General features: G+C 46.7%; 5 protein-coding genes across 5 annotated transcripts; 4 read left to right on the top strand and 1 right to left on the bottom strand.

Annotated features, from left to right (window-relative positions):
- Nucleotides 1-1,011: 1,011 nt before the first annotated feature.
- On the bottom strand, nt 1,012-6,181 carry AOL_s00043g658 (uncharacterized protein; the record flags this gene model as incomplete). The annotated part of the gene is made up of 4 exons (XM_011121144.1): nt 1,012-1,418; nt 1,493-2,848; nt 2,904-3,077; nt 3,130-6,181. The coding sequence occupies 4 exons, from the start codon at nt 6,179-6,181 to the stop codon at nt 1,012-1,014; spliced, it is 4,989 nt and encodes a 1,662-aa protein (XP_011119446.1).
- Nucleotides 6,182-9,896: 3,715 nt separating this feature from the next.
- On the top strand, nt 9,897-12,393 carry AOL_s00043g657 (uncharacterized protein; the record flags this gene model as incomplete). The annotated part of the gene is made up of 4 exons (XM_011121143.1): nt 9,897-9,943; nt 10,027-10,218; nt 10,281-10,901; nt 10,962-12,393. The coding sequence occupies 4 exons, from the start codon at nt 9,897-9,899 to the stop codon at nt 12,391-12,393; spliced, it is 2,292 nt and encodes a 763-aa protein (XP_011119445.1).
- A 1,445-nt stretch (nt 12,394-13,838) lies between these two features.
- AOL_s00043g656 (uncharacterized protein) lies at nt 13,839-14,914 on the top strand (the record flags this gene model as incomplete). The annotated part of the gene is made up of 5 exons (XM_011121142.1): nt 13,839-13,878; nt 13,939-14,076; nt 14,134-14,206; nt 14,269-14,407; nt 14,474-14,914. The coding sequence occupies 5 exons, from the start codon at nt 13,839-13,841 to the stop codon at nt 14,912-14,914; spliced, it is 831 nt and encodes a 276-aa protein (XP_011119444.1).
- A 515-nt stretch (nt 14,915-15,429) lies between these two features.
- On the top strand, nt 15,430-16,932 carry AOL_s00043g655 (uncharacterized protein; the record flags this gene model as incomplete). The annotated part of the gene is made up of 2 exons (XM_011121141.1): nt 15,430-16,593; nt 16,672-16,932. 2 exons carry the CDS (start codon nt 15,430-15,432, stop codon nt 16,930-16,932), a joined length of 1,425 nt encoding a protein of 474 aa, XP_011119443.1.
- A 674-nt stretch (nt 16,933-17,606) lies between these two features.
- Nucleotides 17,607-20,080, top strand: AOL_s00043g654 (uncharacterized protein; the record flags this gene model as incomplete). The annotated part of the gene is made up of 2 exons (XM_011121140.1): nt 17,607-19,608; nt 19,698-20,080. 2 exons carry the CDS (start codon nt 17,607-17,609, stop codon nt 20,078-20,080), a joined length of 2,385 nt encoding a protein of 794 aa, XP_011119442.1.
- Nucleotides 20,081-20,930: the final 850 nt, after the last annotated feature.

Below are 20,930 nucleotides of genomic sequence, written 5' to 3'. Positions count from 1 at the left end.
CCGGTTCGACATCTTGGGATAACGTCAAGCCTTGTCCTTTTTTTTTTCTTGTGGCGTCCGCCCTTTTTTGCGGACTTTCATACTGAACGGTTTCTACTGGTAGGGAAAGCTTTTGTGTGGCTTTTTTATTCGACTATTACGTAGAATTCAACTAGGGTAAACGGTGGAAATGTCATCCCGATTGCCGGAGGCTGAAGGATGGACGGTATGCCGAGAGGGACTCAACGGATTTTTACATTTTGTATGCCGGGAAATTTGAGGGGAAGTAGTATCTATATGAGTAGCAGATACCGAGTTGCAGCTGGGGTCATCAGCCTCAAAGTCTCAGAAGCTCTCGGCCACAGGGTGCAGAATGTCTTACTTTCGTGAAATCGGTGTCAATGTTTGAACGTACCTGACAATATTCTCGCCCAATGGCTAGGTTTAAACAATCAGGTTTACGTATGCGCTCCTAATAGATTCAGCTAAAAGCCACTCCGCTATTATCTGGCACACGGATTCTGGTTTACGGTGGTATTGAATATTTCCGTTTTTTGAGGGCAAAAATAAATATTCAAATGTATAATACAAAGAATACCGCCATCGTTTCCTCAAACCCTGCCCAAACATCCCGAGATTTAATGATATTTTCAATCCTGTTTGCCACAAATAGATAATTTGCCTCTAGAAAGTAAAGTTCGCCGATAATCCCCACTGGGTATCCCCGCTGCCTTTCCTTACCCAGCCGAGGCTTTAGTGAAGAGGTCCAGGTACCTTTTGAATAAAAAATACCTAATGATAATAATAAAAGTGCTGCTCACGTAATATACAACTCCGATAAAGATGCAAGGTCCGCCTAGGAGGAAAGTGGAGCGTAAAAATAAAGCAAACTGTAAAACAAGTGAGTTATTGGACGGCCATCCGATAGACCCTGGATCAAAGAGTGACAAGGACACCCATAAAGTTTACGAAAGAATAACATAAGAAAGGAAAAGAAAGGGTCGGATAATGATAAGCCGAGCTGGGCTGAACTCAATCAGTTGCCGTTTGAACTGAACTGTCGATCTGTTCCAGTACGTGTTCCGGCCTGTCCAGTTGTGCACCGTTGAAGCCTAGTGGCTCTCGTAGCTGATCTGGCTCGTTTGCGTTATCCTCGACGTTTGGTTGAACTTGGGCGTTCAGTAGCGGCTCTGCCTCTGGGATCGCGGGCGCCGTAGGGTTGTCCGCTAGGGGAGCCGAACGAGATTCTGGGGGTCGACGTTCGCCATGGTTGTGAAGCCGCTCTCCAACTAGGTAGATTTCATCCCGTAGACTTTGTTTCCACCGGTCGAACAATGTATACAAAAAGTAAATTCCGATGGAAGCCACGGAAGCTACCAAAACTGCAGGATAAGAGTAGCGATAGATTTGATGGGATAGTTCAGGCGATGCTCCTTTGACTAGAATGACCGAAGTTAGAAAAGCCCTCTATTTTGGGACCACGGTTGTTATTGCTTGGATTGCTATTACTTACCGATGAATGTATTGATAAAAAAACCGATTCCCAGAGGAGCAATCAAAGCCGCTACCATCGCACCACCGGCTGGTAGAACGAATTTCTTTGTCGCGATTCCAACATCCGGATTCAGATAGCCATTTGCCACAATTGCTTCGAGGGATCGAGACCATGCGGAATCTCTGTCAAGAAGAATCATTCTACCAAGCATCTTGACATACAAGACCCCAAGTGTCCAATCTTGAATGAAATGTATAACATGGTTGTTGTCGGTTGAGAAGTAGGTATGTAAGGGCAAGATGATGTATGCTTCCATAACGAAAGCAAACAGGGTTGGGAGAACAACAACAAAGGCTCCTAAGACATAGACTATTTTGAGGGCCCGGATAGTGCAGATCCATGCGGTTTGCTTGAATGCTTGGATGCTTGCGATAGCCGATTTCATCCTCCCTGTTGCTTCTTTTGCGGCATTGAAGCTAGATACTATTAGAACGACGCCCCCAAGAGCATAGAGACCAAGGGAGAATGCGTAGAGATCGTTCATCCGGAGAGATCCTGGTAACAACATTCCTAAGATGAAGCGTCCAAATACTAGTGGCCCAACGGTAACGGCTGCGCCGGTGCAAGCCGTGAAGAACCATATAAGGCAGATGACAAGCCCGATTCTTGTTCTGAAATTCGGCGGGAGATAAACTAGCGTCACGCTTTCACTGTTCGGTCCAAAATCTCCGTCTGCAGGGTCCTCTTTACCATCGATTCTTTCGTTCTTCTCGTTGACTGGTATAAAAAGATTCTCTCGCGAGGGTCGAACACTATCTTTAGCGGGAGCGCGCACGAATCTGCCAGTTCTCTCAAAAGTAACAGTAAGGTCGGCTGAACCCGGAGCTTCCTTAAAGTCCGAGACTTCTTCAGTCTCTCCTTCTGTTTCAAGGAGGGTAGGAATAGGTCCTTTTCGGCGGAGAAGCCAGGAGGCCCATGTTTTTCGAACAAAGATCCCCTCTTCCTCCACTCGGCGCTCACCGAACATGAAAGACGAGAGACGAAGCACTTTCGCGCATTGTCTAAACCACCATCCATATATCTTTTCTAGAATATTGGCAGGCCGGAAGTACTTGATAGCTAATGGCATAAAGATGTTGTAGAATAATAGATCGACGGGGAATTCGAGGACTGGTTCATTTGAAGACCAATGAACGGGTAGCAAGCCAGAGAATGAGTAGTGGAGGGACCATACGACACCACCGAGGAACATGATCACTAGAACACCATAAATGATTGCGCTAAAGCCGATTTTCTTGAGTTGCGTAGTAACGGGGCGTTCCAGGACCTCCTTGACAGGATGGAAAGTTGGATCGTCTGGGTCTCGAATGAAATCTTCCGAAAATAATTAGTACCGGTGCTGAGGAATGGTTTAGACTTGAGAACTTACATAAAACACCATCTCTCATTATACTTCGGCACATTGAAACAAAAAGAGCGAAGTGGAACATGTAACAAGTGCCAATGAACCAGTGTACGAAGAGAGAAGTGAACATAAATTCCTTCAAAAACAGCCAGCGATTCCAAATCGTAGCATGTTCGAATAGAGGAAGGAGGGCCAGGTCTAATCACCGTTTAGCTTTCGTACAATTAGATGATTTTAGGAGTATATTTACCTAGAAGGAATCCACAATAAAGCGGAAACACAAACATTTCGATCCCTATTATGAGTACGACTTTCATAACACTTCCTGCCTGACCAAGCCCCTCAACTAGTTTACGGTCAAAGCCCTGCGGATGGATTCCCTTCTTGGCTAGATTTCTTTTATGTTGGAGGTAGAATGCGCCCATGACACTTATGAAGAAGTATCCTGCGATAACAATGATTATTCGATCAAGAGGCGTCCACACGGCATCGTGTCCAGCGTTAGTTAGCTCTTGAACGAGGGTAGTGTTTCCAGAAACGGCGTCTTTGAAATCGGAAGAATTAAGAGGAGCAGCGCTATCAGTAACCACAGTTAGATTTTGTACTGTGGGTACTGGATAATCTACTAGTCGGTGAAGCTTTTGAAAGATATCGGTTCCATTGAGCCCAAACATACTGGCGGTTTTGGATATACCCGCGACTGTTTTATTGAGAGATTGGGCTGTGGGCCATTTGAACAACTGAAGTGGGTTTTGTGGGCTTTGAGAGGTTCGCATAGATGCCACATGGTTGACCAGGGCGCCGACACTTTTGCTTATACGGCTATGGGCACCAGTCGCCAGGTTTTGAGTAAAATCCGAGGTCCCTTGGCTATAAGCTACCTGCTTCATGTAAGGGAAAATCCAACCTGCTGGCCGCAAAAGCCATCGTCCGCTGAGATCAGAGAAGTATACCAAGAAAGAACCGAACATAATAGCTAGGTCGATCAAGATCTCTATCGTGAAAATGATAGCCTGGTACGGAAGTGTAATAAAGAAACCGAGTGGGTTGCTAAGGATTGTCAGAACAACCCGACCCCACATATAAGGGAACCATACACCAATTCCTATGGTAGCAGAAATGAGTACTGCGCTGAATATGCCATTTTGCACCAGAGCCATTAGAGGGCCACGCATTCCGATAAGTTCCATAACCCCGTCAAAGTCGTCTACGTCAACTTCAACATCATCATCCGCGATTCCATTAGGAACGGGCTGATTAACGGCTTGGACCGGTGGAGGAGCTGGAGCTGGAGGGGCGGGTCGGGCTACTGCTAAACGCGGTGGGCCGGGATTGATGGGGGCGGGCGGAGGCGGAGGCGGAGGTGGAAGCGCAGCCTCGATAGCGAACTCTCGCATAGGACCTTGGTTTTGTGCTTGAGCTGCGTGACTGTCTCTGACTAGCTCTGCAACCTCGACTACCGAAATTGGCTCAACATCCCTGATCCTATCCCCTAACCGACCTTCAGGGTCACCATAGTGTTTAGCGGCCGTAGCAAGAATCTCTCGCTGAATCTGGTCATGAAAGTCGATATATTCATCGCTACTACCGTCGTCGAAGGCATTGTGCTCATGAGATTCATTGCCTGTTATTTCATTTGCAGCTTCCTCTTCGTTGATTTCCACAAGTTCTTCCCAGCTCATGTCACTTGCTCGCTTTCGACTCCCATCACTTCCACTAGAACTCTCCCTTCCACCGGTTGCGGCCGCCTTACCCTTTCTGGACCCGCTTGACTCTTCTTGCTGTGCATATTCTGTGTATTTATTCCAATTGAAATCTGAACCTGAGCTGGAGAGGTCGAAACTGTATGATTTGGAAGCGGTCTCGGAAGAGGATTTAGCTACTGGTATTAAATCGTCCTCTACGGTTTCGGCCTGGGAGCTAGAATCTTGGAAAGGGCGTAACGATGCGGGTTCCAAGTCCCCAGCATTTGTTTCTTGTTCTCTCCCTTGTTGCTCGAGGCGAGAGTGAAGTTCCGCCATCACTTTAGTGTCTCTAGATACGAGGCCAAGTTCCGCCAACTCCCGTTCTTCAACGCTTCTCCTAAGCCCAGCCGCCATTGCGCTGAGTTCGCGACTGATTTGGGGACGCCTGATCGTGTCGCTGGTGTTAGGTGCATCGGCAAACGGGTGCCTTGCGGTAGACCCAAATTGGAAAGGGTTGTATGACGATGACGACGACTGGAAGGAGAAACCCGAACTCTCCGAAACAGGCTGAGGAGTATGGTTATCTATTTGGAGACTCTTCCGTTTCCGCATCGGGTGTATTTGCCTCTTTCCATATACTGGAGCTGCGGAGGTCGAGGCATCGGTATCAGAATACGATAGTTCGGTGAGGCCGCGTAAGTCAAACCCCATATCAGCTTCTCCCTGAAGCGGTTGTTCATTTTGTCCATGTTCATGGACCAACATTGGGGAGTTGCTAGAGAACTCTGTCTCATCTACTCTCACAGGCTCCTCAAAACGGAACGGCATTTCCCCGTCGTCATCCTCATTCCTTCCAGCTTGGAAGGAAAATTCAGAATTGTTCCCCCCAAATACGCTTTCTTCGCTCGAGTTATCCTCTCCTTCGGCCTCATCTCCGCTCCCAAAGATGTGCTGGCGGGGGGGTACACCGGCCTCCCCGGCATCACCCTGAAGATTGGCCTCGCGACGTGCCCTATGACGTTCTATTTCTGCTAGGAGCTCGTCGAAACGGGGGTCCTGTTGTTGTACGGGCTGACCATTCCCATCAAGGGGTTGGGGTGGTTGTTGTTGGACCACCCACTCTCGAATTAAAAATATTAATATGAAAGCGAGAACAACAAGTATGGTGATGATTTGTCCTTCAAAAGTATCAACGAGGATCTGATTGATTTGCGAAGAGGATGTTAGATTTGCGATTCCTGCTCCAAACCTAAAGGTTGTTGGGGGAAGGTAATCCGAAATTCGATCTGTTTGACTAATATTCGCTGCAGATGTATCCTGGATGATCACGGAGGACGAAATATCGGGGCCAATTAAGCCCATAAAGCTTGGGGCTCCAGATATTGTGGTATTGATTGTCGACGTATTGAGGGGGGATACTCTACTAGCTCCGCCATCGAACAGTGGTCCGCCATCCGCAACGTAAAAATAAAACCTCCAGATTGTCCGAACGGTCCACGGTAGCCAGAAAAGCCATACGAAAAGGACAGAGCTCAGGCGAAGAATTTGAATAATTAGTCGCGTGATGTGTTTGAATGCGAGTTTCAAGAACACAAAGAACGGCAATGTTTTGGGCATATGCGGGTCGTAGACTGTGGTATGCTTTTTTATTAGCCCGTCTTATTATAGATATAGGAAAAGGTAGGGAAGGCTCTGCATTTCCTCAGGATTGTACCTTTTGTAAATCGAAATGGTGTTTTACAGAGTTCGCAATGTTTTTTCTGCGAGTGCTGTAACCACTCCATCAAGCTATAAAACTGCTGTTAGAGGCGCCTATACGGCTTATGTGGTAGTTAGTGTATAAGATATTCATACCAGTCTTGGTGCACATATTTGATGCTACCACTACACTTGCAGGGGTGGTAGAGGGGTTCCTCTGGAGTGCCCTCGGAACGGCATATTCGGCACGTCTCGTCTGAGAGGGACGCCATAATGTCGACGTGGGAAACGCCCGACGAAAGGCAAATCTATCGGAGCAGCCAGTATGCAAAATCACTGAAGCTAAAAAGGGCCGGTGTATCGGGATCCGGTGGCGATAGATGGTCTCATCGGCTGCGAGCGAATAGGAAAGGAGACTGGTGAGATGCAGTTTTCGATATTGGAGAGATGAAGCTCATCTAAGAGCTCTAGATCCAGCTTCGAGACAAGTCTAATGTACAATGATCTCGTTGGTGTCCCGGAGGAAGTGAGGGAGTCAAATGTCGTGAAGGAGGTTGTTGAGAGATAGATGTCCAAATCAGAGACGGCTCAATCAGATGTTTCGTTCTCTCTTGTATGTGGTGCTTTCGGCCCAGAGTCTCGACCGAATTACCCAATCAAACGTCATGAGCTCAACAACGCAAAAACAAACACATCAAAGCAAACATCCTGCGAGAGCAAGCCAGCTGGCGGTGCCTGGATTCAATGCAATGCAGTGGTAGAACCAGCGGATGCAAATGTGACATTGCACTTGCAGGAAATCACATTTTCGGTCGCTGACGGCTGCGGGTTTTGTCAAGTCTGTTCTATAGTATATGGATACCGTTTTGAGGGGTTTTGATTGTCAACTTTTCTCCATATAGCTAGACCCATATAATATCCATATGGACTGTTGTACCACGTGACCTCATTATAAGGCAAGTTGCGGGTGATGTCTAGTACTAGTTCTGTTCCAATTCGATTAGAAACCACTAGCTACCTAGGTAGGTAGTCTGGTGTCTAGACCTATGGGCCGGATTCTATACTATCTTAGTAGTTATGTAAGTAGATATCTACTAGGTTTGTACATACCTACTTAAGCTAGTATGTTAGTAGGAAGCTTCATAACGAAATTTATTAAACAGTCATGGTTACGTTACTTCACAGTGGTACATGTGCGTATATATTACCAATTTCAAAGTCTTAAAGCTCGCATGCGCAAGCCCTACTTGATTGTGTGTACCGTACAACTATGACACATAAGATATTATCTTCGAATTCTAAAGTATAAATACCGCCTGCAAGGGTTTGACTAGACTTGTTGTGGGTATGGCCTTACGGTCACATCGTTTGAATTATTGATATCAATTTGAAGGGTCGACTACGTGTTCTCGAGGTCACAAGATCGCACAATCTTTATATCTATTTCAGTTAATTAACTATGCAGTCCACCTCGAGCACCATAGTACTATAATACGGTTTGTAGAACTAGCTGGAAGTATGTACTTCGAATTCGCCGGCTTTATAACCTAATCATTGAAGCATAATGTAAGTTGATCAGCTCTAGCCTCTAAGAAAAACGAGCGGAACCTCCCGCCGTCATGGGCATGACCATGTGCACAACTTAATCAGGTGGGCAATTGTATAAGAGATCGAATTCGAGCCGTGATGTTTAGACAAATAAAAGAAGAAGTATCATGGCAATTTTATCCATTTTGATGAAGTTTTTATACAAGTAGGACTCGGGGTGTCAAAAAGCATTCAAGTGAATGAGTATCAACTTTAGCTATCGACAAAGCAAAGTCCTATCCTTTTTTTCTAGTATAATAGGTAGTAACATGACAAGTTGAAACCCCCGCCACTTGCATAACCTCGAATCCACCATTTGTCTTCTTTTTCATTTGCTTCGATGTATTATTGCAGAAGTAACTCGTACCCGGCCGACTGTTATCCTGAGCTTGGTTACACAATTAGTTGCGTTTGCATGCTAAAGATGCATGTTGTTTTGGCTCACTTGACGACCATAAATCGAAGGCCGTCTGAATCAAGCATAAACCTCGGAGCCTCCTAGCCTCAAACAGATTGACAATCTCAAAGGCAAGCTCAAGTGCTCCTGTGACGGTTAGCAAACAGGTTTCTTTCCGTTGCAGGTCGTGCTAGCGTACCTTACATGCATGGCAAATTGACAATATCGCACACAAAACTGCGGGTTTTCCAGGATTTAGAATTGACAGATGGAGTGGTACATATACACTGCGTAACCGCTTCGAAGGATATGGAGGTCTCGTGCCATCCTTTACAGACCCCTGTCAGAGCTGTATCGAGATAACAACGATGACGCGCCACACATCTGTCAATTTCGTCTGCCAAGTTTGTGGCAATTCTCTTGAAGCCATCCATTTCAGCAGGAAATCTTGTCAACGATCCACATGCGAAGAATTTTCTCCTCCGTTGTTCTCCGTGGTATGTGTCTGCTTGAGTACATATCTCGGTAGGTCGTTTGCTAAAAGTATGTGACGGGAAATCGGCCCTGGCTGCATTAGTAGTAGGTACAGGTACCTAAACCGTAGACGGTTAAGCCGGGCAGCTGCGAGTGTTTCCTCCCCGATAAATTCTTAACATTTATGTGCGATCTTTCCAGCCCTCGTCGGGTGAGCATGGGTCGGAATATTAATAAAGTAATGAGATTCTAATCCGAGGAATTCCCTCTTTGTTCTTTCTGCCTGTCGTCGAGGATTATATCCAAAGACAATCGTGTTATCATCCAAAATTGAATCCAGTTGGAAAGGACGGGGAAGGGTCTGAGACAGAGCCAGTCGGAAGGCAGTTACATCATTTAGCCCGGACGCTAATTTCTCAGGCCGAACGCCCAGCTTCTTAAACCATCGTGCTGCAGATGCCAACAGCGAAGAAATCGTCAAAAACACATGCTTTAATTCGTTCACGGTCGACGGGACATACTGGGATGTAAAAGGTATCGATACCTTATACTGACATGACACTAGCAGGACTCCGCACATGCACATAATGCAGCATTGTTGGCTAGTACTAGTGAGCCCTTATCGATTGACTGATTGATTCGACCCCAAAGCCCAGCCGGCCTTGTAAGAAACCTTCTAGTTTAGACTTTTTCGAGCTGTATGTCGTTTATAACAGGATAGTCAGTTAAACAGTCCGGGATTCTTTCACATAAGCCCCGGATATAATAACGATATAAGTTCTCAATCATCGTATGGCCTCTCTCTCTCTCTCTCTCTTTTTTTTTTTTTTTTTTTTTTTTTTTAATTCGAGATTCAACATCCATGCAAGGAGGAAGATACTTACTCTGTCCCCTTCACTCATATATATATGCCCCAATGGTGTAGGTCTGTCTTGAATCCTGGCCAACCTCCAACCGGCATCTCTTTCCCACACTCGCCATCCCAGCAGCTGTCCGTTGTCTGTTGTTTGTTGCCGTTGCTTCGGTTGTTTGTTTGTGTGTTTTGAAAACGGTTCGGTGCAGCCAGTCACGAGCGATAAAGTTCCACCCACCGAATAGGCTTGTCTGGCGAGATCACAAAAACATCCCAACTTGAACTCTCTGCACAACAGGCCAGGGTTCGCTCCTAAATTCAGCATGGCTCTCAAGCCCGACAGCCCGAATTCCAAGAGGAAATTCCGCAGGTATGTTACTTTCACTTCGAAAAGCGACTATAACCCCAAAGATCCTCTATAGACCCTAACGGCGGCCTTTGATGTTTGTTTAGGCCGAAAGGCGCGGTGGGAATAGCACCAGACTTTCCGGAATTTGCCAAAGTAAGGACACCAACGATACCACAGCAGAAGACGAAGTCGTCGATAAAGGCAGGCCGGATTCCTTCTCCGCCCCGCCCACAACCAAAGAAGAAGAAAACAAAGACCCGGACATGGAAGGGATGGTTCCTTAGTTCGTTATTCAAGTACAATCCCCTTTCTCCGAACAAACGTCATAGATAACTCCCTAACCGTTATACATCGGCAGATATTCTCTCCTCTACTCACTCTACGTTTACATCTGGACATGTCCAAAAGATGGCACCGATGACCGAACGATATGTGATCTTGGTGATAGAACGTTAGATATCGTAGAGCCTTACATGTATGATGCCTACGATTTTTACATTGAACCGTATTACGACGAATATCTGGCCTCTTATGTCAACAAAGCTGCCCCATACATCATATCTGCGAACGAACAGTACATCCGGCCGGCCCGAGTTTACGCCGTTGAGCAATTCGAGAAGACAGGGCGGCCACTGCTCGTAAAGGCAAAGGATGCTGCTGTCGCGACACTCTCCCCCTACGCCCAGAGAGCATACGATGCTTACCTGGCGGAGTTTGTAGCTACGGGCCGAGAAGCCTATGATGCATACGCACCCACCGCAGAAAAGTACGGGAAGCAAGGATATGACTACGCCATTGAGAAAGCTTACCCCTATTATCTAATTTCGCTGCCTTACCTTGAGAAAGCATGGGAGCAAGGAATCGAGACTGCAGGATGGGCTGGCGTTGAAGGGAAAGGATGGATTTCTCGAAGGTGGGGCATTCACGTGGAACCCCAGCTTTGGAGGATTCAAGAAAGACTCGGACTGAAGGGATTGAGGTATGCTTCTAATAGTACAGCTACTTTTGTACTACTTGAATTGGCTAACATAGTTAATAGAGGTACCCGAGTCCAAGATGGCCCAACACCCCCTCATCGTGGTAATCCAAATGCTTCCGACACTGCTCCCGAAAATATCCTCGAAGAGTCATACGAGGATATTGATGCCAAAGAGACACCACAAGCGAACGCCCAAGGAGCGACTGGAGAGGAAAAAGAGAAAAAGAAGTCCTCAGCCGAACAAATTGAAGCAGCTAGACCAAAAGTTGAAGCCGATCTAGAATCCTGGGGTGCCAAATTCGAAGAAGCTGGTGCCAAAGCTTCAGCTGATGTTGTTTCCCAGCTGGACGAGCTGTGTGGCAAAGTTATGAAGGAACATGGTACTCTGTCCACAGAAATATTGACAGACCTCGAAGCCCGCATTGAAAAAGAATACAAGGATTTCGAACAAGGTCTCGGAACACTCCTCGACAGCCCCGCTGAAACGAAGTATGTTATGGTCGGATATGATGGCCTCGTGGGCAGAACCATGCAAAATCTTAAGGAGAAACAGACTCAGATTAAGGGTCGCACCCAGGAGCTTCTTATGGATACCTATCAAACCACTGCCAAAATCGTAGACGCAGCATTAGCAGAAATGGATTCGGCGCATGACATTGGCATGCAAGAACTAGGAATGAAATGGGCTTGGATGGAGGGTGTCACATACAAGGACTGGGCAAAGTACCACGATCTTAAGAAAGCATTTGGGTCCTTGAAGACGAAGGTCATTCGATCCGGTCAAGGTCACAAAGGTCTCCGAGAGGTCACCGACTACGCCAAATCCATAGACGACGCCGCAGCTGATGTTTTGAAAGTTGCACGCGTCGAGGTTGGCAAATTGGAGAAGCTCGGGAGACAAAGGCTTGTCAAGGCTTGCGCTGAGAGGGACGCAGCAGAGGCGGAGAAGGAAGCCGCTGGGAAGTCTGATAAACAAACGGTGGGCGATGTGGAACGTGACGAGAAAGGAGAGGTTGTAAAAGAGGTTCCACCATCCGACGCCACCAAAGAGGTACCAGAACCTAAGGAGAAGACAGAGAAATCCGCAGATCCCTCAGAGGACGAATCTAATCATACGCCAGGCCAAGGCCAGGCAGAGTCAGAACGCCAACAGAAAGCCGAACCCGAAGGCGTCGAGGCCACCACCCTCCAAGAACGGCCTACCGCCCAAGAAACGACCCAACCCGAACCAGAGACCAAACCCGAAGAATCAGCCTCCTCCTCCTCAGAAGCGGCCAGCCACCAAGCCGAAGGCCGGGACACCACAGAAAAAACCGAACCCGAACCCGAACCTGAAGCCCAAGCCCAAAGCTCAGCTCAACCAGAAGCCGAGACCCCCGCCAAATCCGAACCCCAACCAGAAACCGAGGCCGAATCCCAACCAGAAGCCAGCCCAGAGCCAAAGGCCCCCAAAGCAGAACCCGAATCAGCCGGTAAAAAAGAAGAATCCTAATCCAAATGTGAAACCTAAAAGGGTTCCAGTTCAAAACCCAAACAAGATCAAGAATCCAAATCCAAGTAGAAGCCAGCGGCCGATACCCAACAAGAGCCAGCCGCCAAAAAGGCCAAAGCCAAGACCAATACCTGCACAGGACCCGCCGCTAAAGAATCCCCTGTAAATGTCAAGGAATATTTGGGAAAGACCTAGATAGATGAGTTATGATTTTAATTAACCTTGAATTCCCGGACCGGATATCACGATTTGGGTGATTTTTGTCTTTTTTTGATTTTTTGGTGTATTAGCTTTTGATTTTTTTTTAAAAAAAATTTATTTCCTTGACTTGTCCTTGTATCTAGCGGCTGGTTTACCTCTATTGCTCCGGTTTCTTGAAAATGTGAATATATTATCTTGTTTTCTCTATCTTTTGTAGAATAGTATAAAGTTAAGTGGTACACCGTTTGTTTGGTCGAAGTACTCGTACCGCCACTGTCGCTTCCTATATGATGTTTTCGATTGGACTTGCAATGGCTCCCAAAAATTTTGTTTTCGACAGTACATCAACTTGAAACAAGCTTCGATTTGTAGAAGATTTGCGGCTATGACCAAATTGTCCGGTCTCTTTCTTTGAGTCCGTTTCCTCCATATGCATTCATATCCTTTTTGACCAATTAGTGTAATGTGACTAAGGCAAAAATAAACAACATCACAAAATAGCAGTTCGCGAATTCTTTCAAATAATCATGCATGACTTCGTCTACAGTGTTGTATCGTAAACTATTGTATATACACCCCCTTAGGTTTGGTTTGAAATCAATCTAGGATCAAAAGCGGACATCGGCCGTCGGGCAACCTAAAATAGACATCGGATGGCATCGGCGGAAGCCTCTGGAAGGCAAACTGGTCTCAAAAATGGCGGACCTATGCGATACAGATAACGGCGGGCGGCCAGACCAGGCAACTGTTCGGCTGCATCTGAGTCAAACAGTTAAGGCCGGCCCTTCGAAAATTTTATAATCGACCTGTTGGCGCAATTCTATTTTGCCCTCACTCAATTTCTGCAGCGTTATCTTTCTCTCTCAAATTGTTTTTGAACTGTTGCACTTTAGGAGGCCAATTTTTTTAAATCAAGGATACCCCCCCCTTCTTTTTGATACCCGGGCATAGAAGGAGCAAGAGCACACTGGTTTCACACAGCGCCTTATATCGGTATATCTCTTCTTTTCTGAGTAGACGTTGACTGTCATTGGTCTTGCGGGCACAGAAGTCGCACGGTAATTGGTTCATCGCAACACAGAAAATACCCCAAATACAACACGACTGCAGTATAATTGAGGTTCAAGTGGCGGAATTCTAATCAGACCTTCGGGATACCTAATACGTAAACCTTTCCTTTAAATTCTACATCAGCCCGAGTTCTTTGCCTCTTTTCAAAAGAGCCTTCAAACAATCTTTCTACAATGGTCAACGCCGATATTCCCATTACCGTTGGAGTTCTTGGTAGGAGGTCTATCCAGCCTTTGGAGTGAACATACAGGCATACTAATGCATTTTCTCTAGCTCTCCAAGGTGCCTTTAGTGAGCATCTTCAGCTGCTGAAGAAGGCATCTCAAGCGTTACCATCTAATATTACATTTCGGTTTCTGGAAATTAGAACCAAGGAAGCCTTATCATCATGCGATGCTTTGATCGTCCCTGGTTAGTACACAGATGATATGTAGCATGGAATAAGCTAATAGTATTATATTATCACAGGAGGCGAGAGTACTACTATGAGCCTTGTGGCTGAAAGATCGGGTCTTTTAGAACCTCTGAGAGAATTCGTCAAGTGAGAGTCCTGCTCTGCTAAGAGGGTTTTTCCAATTTTCTAACATGGACACTTGAATACAGAGTTTACAGGAAACCTGTTTGGGGAACCTGTGCTGGCATGATCCTCCTTGCTGAAGAGGCAAACAGGACTAAGAAGGGCGGGCAAGAATTGATTGGTGGCCTCGATGTCCGCGTGAAGAGAAACCATTTTGGTAGTCAGGTACGTGCCCCCCAAATCCTGACGAACTTCCAAGAATTTGTGACTGATATGTATTTTAATCAACAGACAGAATCATTTAGTACTCCACTTTCTCTCCCTTTCCTGGGCGACCCCACGCCGTTTTATGGCTATTTCATCCGGGCTCCTATCGTCGAGCACATCCTCCCGCCAACTACCCCTGCAAGTTCCCTTGAAAACAATACAGCTGATACTGTAACCGCACCTTCGAAGAAACCAATCAATGATGTTGCAGCATCCTTCACTTCGCCAGATGAAGTTAGGATTCTTGGGCGTTTAACACCGTCGAAACTCACCACCACAGAAGAAGATGCGAAACTAGGCATTACCAGCCCATCTGAGGGAAGGATTGTGGCCGTTGAACAGGGCAACTGCTTTGGAACAAGCTTCCATCCAGAATTGGGAAGTGACATTCGCATCCACAAATGGTGGTTGGAGAAGGTTGTGGAGAAGGTGGAGACGAAGAGGAGATTAGAGGCAGAGTCTTAGACTGTGTGTTATGGTAGAAGAGGACGGGTTGGTGGATACTTATATAGACATCCACAAGTGGATTTATGACGGACGATTCTCGAGATCTTCCCTTGCTGCTTCAACACCGCATTGAGCATTTCCTTGTACTTATTTACAGCAGTATATCGGGCGTTTTTCGCAATTGAACTTCTAGAATATTGAACCCCAAACCAGACTAGCATGACTTAATCCGAAATCAACCGCCATGTCTTAAATAAAGACTCGTGAAAATTTGGTGCGGGGCATGTCTGCGCAGATATCAAGATGGGCCTCAATCAGCTGCGTTGTTCGAAGCTTCTTGGAATGCTGCCAACAGCTTGGCTTCGAAGCATGCTTTCCTTACCGACGAAACCCCATTGCGGACGTCGCCTTCCATTCCAAATATTCAATCTCACTTCCAGGACTTCAACCCCTAAAGAAAGGTTTTTTACTACAGCTTAGACATTCGAATACTCGACACCTGCGGTCTCGTGCACTCTTTCGCGTGTTTCAAGATGACATTCGCGTTTACCCTGCCTACGACGTCACCGGTCAACTTCACTACATCCTTCACTAGTTCCTCCGCTCCATCTCTTCCCTCCGCAACAACCACTCGTCGTGCTCTCTTCCGCGACACTCTTAAACGCCATAAACGTCTCACCCCCGCCGAACAATACAACAATATCCCATCTTTGTTATCGTCAATCTCTGAATATCTACCTTATCTCTACACTCTCGACGCTTACATAACTTCCCAGGACATTACACCCCTCACTGAGTTCGAAACGGAATGGCGGGCTGTATTATCTCGTCGTACGGTTCCAACAGAACCGCCACGCATCCGCCGTAAGGGCTTGGACTACGAAATATGCTTCGCAACTGCAACTCTAGCATACGCTCATACTCTCCGAGCGCGTACATTCCTCGCAAATGCGATACAAGCACCCCCACCTACAGATAACGACGCCACAAACACCTCTGTTCATCTAATAAACCAGGCAAAAGACCAAGTTCTCACGGCTGCCTCTATATTCCTCTATTTACAAAACAGGTCTACTTCAAGGGAACGGGGTAGTTCGCAGCCGATGCCAGCAGATGTTACGACTTCAATGTACAACGCTCTATGGTCGCTCTGTTTGGCCTCTGCAACGTTGTTGGCGGTGTTGAAAGACGACCCTTATCCGTCAATTGTAGCATTGCAACATGATAAAAACTCAAAGGAATGGATGTATAAAGCTCCCGCGGTACCTACGAGGGTTAGATCGCTATTATTCGCAAGGCTGTGTATGTATTCTGCGGATATGGCGGGGAAAGCGGCAGCTGGGGTGGCGGCTACCCCGGGCACAGGCGCAGAGTTAAAAGGTTACTGTGACGATATGGTAAAGACGGCCAAAGCTAAGGCTTGCAGATTCCAAGCGATTGATGCTGAGGGAAGAGGGGAATTGGGGGAAGCAATCGGTTGGCTGGTAGCTGGGAAGGAAGTTCTGGGTATGGTTGTAGGAGGGGATGGGGATAAAGGCAAGCTAGGAAGGGGCTTAGATATGTTGAAGAAAGCTAGGGAGGAAAAGAAGATGGAAAAGGTACCGATGGAAGCCCTTCTTGGATCGGACGCCGGGAGGATGGAAGAAGCAATGGTTCTTAACGAGCTAGAGAGGAAATGGAGGAGGATCAATGATTCGGTATGCATATCCCCTTGATATTACGGATACAGCATCAGTAGCTCCAAAGTTTGGATTTTATTCTAACGATCCTGATAGGTGAACTTCCATGCCATACCATCCACATCTTCGCTGCTGGCAAAGTTGCCGACTGGAAGGTTCATGTTCCCAGAAAACCAGACATGGACGCCACCAAAGCTATCTTCTTCTGAGTTATCGCAGCTCCAAATTCAAGCCCCGAATGGCGGGGAACTGGACTGGGTCGGAGCAGACGACAGTGACGACGATATCATGGCCCCCCCTGAGAGCAGTATGCCACCGGGTGGGTTTCCGAGATCACAAAGTACTGGATACTACTAAAATGAATACCCCATAAATTCTAATGATATTACTTCCGCATTGAACCGACCATGCCAATTTCGTTTCGATGCCTATTGATGCCACGGACAAGCAGTCTTAGCCATTTCCTAATCCATTGGTGACACCCCATCTGACCCTTTGAACCCTGGTGCTGTCTTATCGGTGATACATTACACACAGCTCGGATTTCGATACCGTATAAACGCCCAGGCCGCCAAGGCTGCTACCTTCTACCCACTCTGGGAGATCTACAGATCATCTCCTGCTTAATTGAGTAGGTCGTACTGCAGGAAAACAACACATTAACCAGGTCAACCTGAACTGCCCGTCCGCATAGGCTCTGCTCAGGCTCGGTCAGCATCGATGTTCCTTGCAGTGGCCCCAAACAGGGAATCTGGTCGTATGTCGTGCTTTACTCGGGTCTTCTTGGAATGCGAATGTTTAATGTTGCCTTCCGTTCGCGCAGGGTGTATCGATTGACGATGCTCCATGCTTGCTATTTCCCGTGCAGAAGCTGTTGTATCATCAGGAATGCAGATGAATACATGCGGAAGTATAAGATGGCTGGATCGTCGTCTCGTTTTTAGTTTTTGAATTCTTCTGGTATTCCAGCTTCCCCAGCCGTTAACTCGTCCGGGCCCGGTTTTTGGTAGCTCCCTCTCCAATCACTCAAAATGAAGGTCTCCTCTATCGCTCTTGCTCTGTCGTTCTTCGGGGCATTTGTACAGGCAATTGAGCCACCTCGCAAGCCTTCCCAACCCCAGGGCGGCGGTTCTAAGATCCTGACCTACAATGAGACTGTCCTAAGGCCATCCTTTGGTGCCAGGTCCACATCCGTCAATTGGTTCGCTGGTGGTGAAGATGGAACAGGTCTCCGTCTTTCAGATAGCGGTGATATTGTTTTCGAGAACTTTATCACCGGCAAAAGTGAAGTCTTCGTTCCTTCGAGCCGTATTCCTCGAGGGTATGTGCAGTATTGGATCCGTCCAGACTTGAAAAGGGTCTTGTTCGCAGTCAATTACTCGAAGCAATACAGACACTCTTACTTTGCCGATTATCTTATTCTCGACGTCGCTACCGGACAGACGACACCGATTGTTGCAGACCAGGCTGGAGACATCCAGTATGCTGAATTTGCACCCACCGGCGATGCTATTGCTTTTGTTCGAGGAAATGACATTTACTTGAGCATCAATGGCCAGGTTACACAAATCACAACGGATGGTGGCCCGGATACTTTCAACGGTGTCCCCGACTGGGTTTACGAAGAAGAAATTTTCGGTGATCGTAAGACCCTTTGGTGGTCCCCTGATGGTGAATATGTTGCCTATCTTCGTTTTGACGAGACTGGTGTCGAGACCTTCCGAGTTCCCTATTATATGAACAACCAGAAGATTGCACCTGCCTACCCACGGGAACTTGAACTTCGATATCCAAAAGTTGGAACTACAAACCCAACTGTCACCTTCCACTTGTTGGAAGTTAGTTCTTTACAGCAAACCGACATCCCAATTGATGCCTTTGCAAAGGATGATACTGTCATTGGTGAGGTAGCCTGGTTGACCGATGCCCACTCTAAAGTTGTCGTCAGGGCTTTCAATCGAGTTCAAGACAAGGAGAAGTTGGTCCTCGTCAACGTCGATACTGGCAAGACAAAGGTTGTCCGTCAAAGAGACGGCTCCGACGGATGGCTTGATAACAACATTGCTATCACATACATCGGAACCGTTGACCGACGACGCAGCCCACGGAATAATAAGAAGGAATACTACGTCGACCTATCTGACCACTCTGGTTGGAACCACATTTATCTCTACCCAGTCGATGGTGGAAACGCTATCACTCTTACCAGAGGTAGGTGGGAGGTCACAGCTATCCTCAAGGTTGACACCGACAGGCAGATCATCTACTTCCAATCCACAAAACAGCACAGCACCTCCCGCCACATCTATAGTGTCTCGTATAAGACCGATGAAGTGAAAGCTCTTGTAGATGACTCTGTCCCAGCATCTTATTCCGCCTCCTTCTCTTCTAACGCTGGCTTCTACCTCCTGACTTACCGCGGCCCTGATGTTCCATATCAGGAACTCTACGCTACAAACTCCAGCAAGCCTCTCCGTACCGTCACTGATAACTTGGCCCTCTACAACAAACTTAAGGAATACAAGCTCCCCAAGATCACTTACCTCGAACTCAAGCACCCAGAGGGATTCACAATCAACGTTATGCAACGTCTCCCCGCAAACTTCGACCCCTCCAAGAAATACCCAGTCCTCTTCATTCCATATGGTGGCCCAGGCGCCCAGCAAGTCTCGCAAGCCTTCTCGTCTCTCAATTGGAATGCATATATTGCCTCCGACCCAGAGCTGGAATTCATCACCTGGACTGTCGATGGCCGAGGAACTGGATACAAAGGCCGCAAGTTCCGTTCCGCAGTCGCATCCCACTTGGGACGTTACGAAACTCAAGACCAGATCTTTGCCGCCCAAGAATTGATCAAGAGGAACTCGTTCGTTGATAAGGATAAGATTGGTATCTGGGGGTGGAGTTACGGAGGATACCTCTCTGCGAAGGTCTTGGAAGCAAACAGTGGGTTGTTCAACTATGCGCTTATCATTGCGCCCGTCTCGGACTTCAGGTTCTACGATTCGATGTACACTGAGAGGTACATGAAGAGTAAGTCTTTCTCATTTTCTTTCCTTCCTTCCTTCCCCTGTTTCCCTTTTGAAATGGCAAGGAGATTTTATACTAATACATTGTCACAGCCTACGAACAAAACCCAGCCGGTTACAACGAAACTGCCGTCCGCAAAACCGACGGCTTCAAGAATATTAAGGGTAAATTCTCAATCTTACACGGTACAGGCGATGACAACGTACACTACCAAAACGCTGCCGCCTTGGTTGATCTATTAGTCGGTCAAGGTGTTGGACCTGATCGCATGGATATGTTTGCATTCACCGATAGCGATCATGGTATCTCTTACAACGGAGCTTACCACTGGTTGTATAAATATTTGACTGGAAAATTGTTCGAGGAAAAGAAGAGAGTCGTTGGACAGCCGGAGATTAAGCACCAGTGGAGCAAGAAGGGTGTGCCGGTTAGGAATACCTTGCCAGTGGAGAAGAAGAGTACACCCGAGGTTTGAATGCCATGGGAATAATGCTGTTGATGATGATGAGAGTGTAATGTAAATAGTACTATAGTATAGTGTCGAAGATTGATACCCACAGATACAGATTAATGAACTACGCCTTATACATACTAGTTGTCGGGAATCTGAACAAAAAGCAGCTTATGTTTTCTATGAAAGCTTGGTTGATCTTAAATAATACTGCGACTATCGAATGCGAGGTGATTAGAAGAACAAAAGTCGTCAACGAGGTGGTATGAAGAATGTATTAATATATATAGTAATAAAGATTACCCTGGCTACTACTATACGGGAAACCGAGAGTTTTATGTAACGAAAAACCCACTTCGCGTGAACTCGCTGTGGTAACAAGACACCCATTTCCGTGTATTGAGAATTTCCACCCCCGGGGAGACCACATGAGTCTGCCCCCCCCTTCGGGTACTCTAATATATGGCCCCAATCAAATGAGGACCAGTATTTCCTTCCCCAAATGAGTCTACTCTTTTCCCCGGAAGGAATTTTGCCAAACATAAATCTCCTACATTCACAAAAGCGTGCCGTTAGCATTGATATAACAAACATAAACTCCAAAGTTAGAATAGAGAATAACAACCAGTCTGTATCTGTCCATCTTGTAGTATCCACCACGGGATACCTCTGAGGGCAAAGGCATTGACCCTCTTACTAATATAGAGCCCTAAGTATAACGATGGCGTCTTTAGTTCTTATCTCATTTTTATTTTCAGATAGAACGTACATCCCGTGGGAACTGGCAATGTACTTACCGTGTGAATGATACCGTCGAAACCTCGAACTTTAATCTCGAAGGTTTTCACACTGAAAGGTGGCAGCTGGCAATTCA

This window comes from Orbilia oligospora (assembly GCF_000225545.1).
Source record: "Orbilia oligospora ATCC 24927 unplaced genomic scaffold scaffold00043, whole genome shotgun sequence".
In the NCBI taxonomy this organism is placed as follows: domain Eukaryota; kingdom Fungi; phylum Ascomycota; class Orbiliomycetes; order Orbiliales; family Orbiliaceae; genus Orbilia; species Orbilia oligospora.
This window is presented reverse-complemented; position numbering and strand designations above follow the sequence as displayed.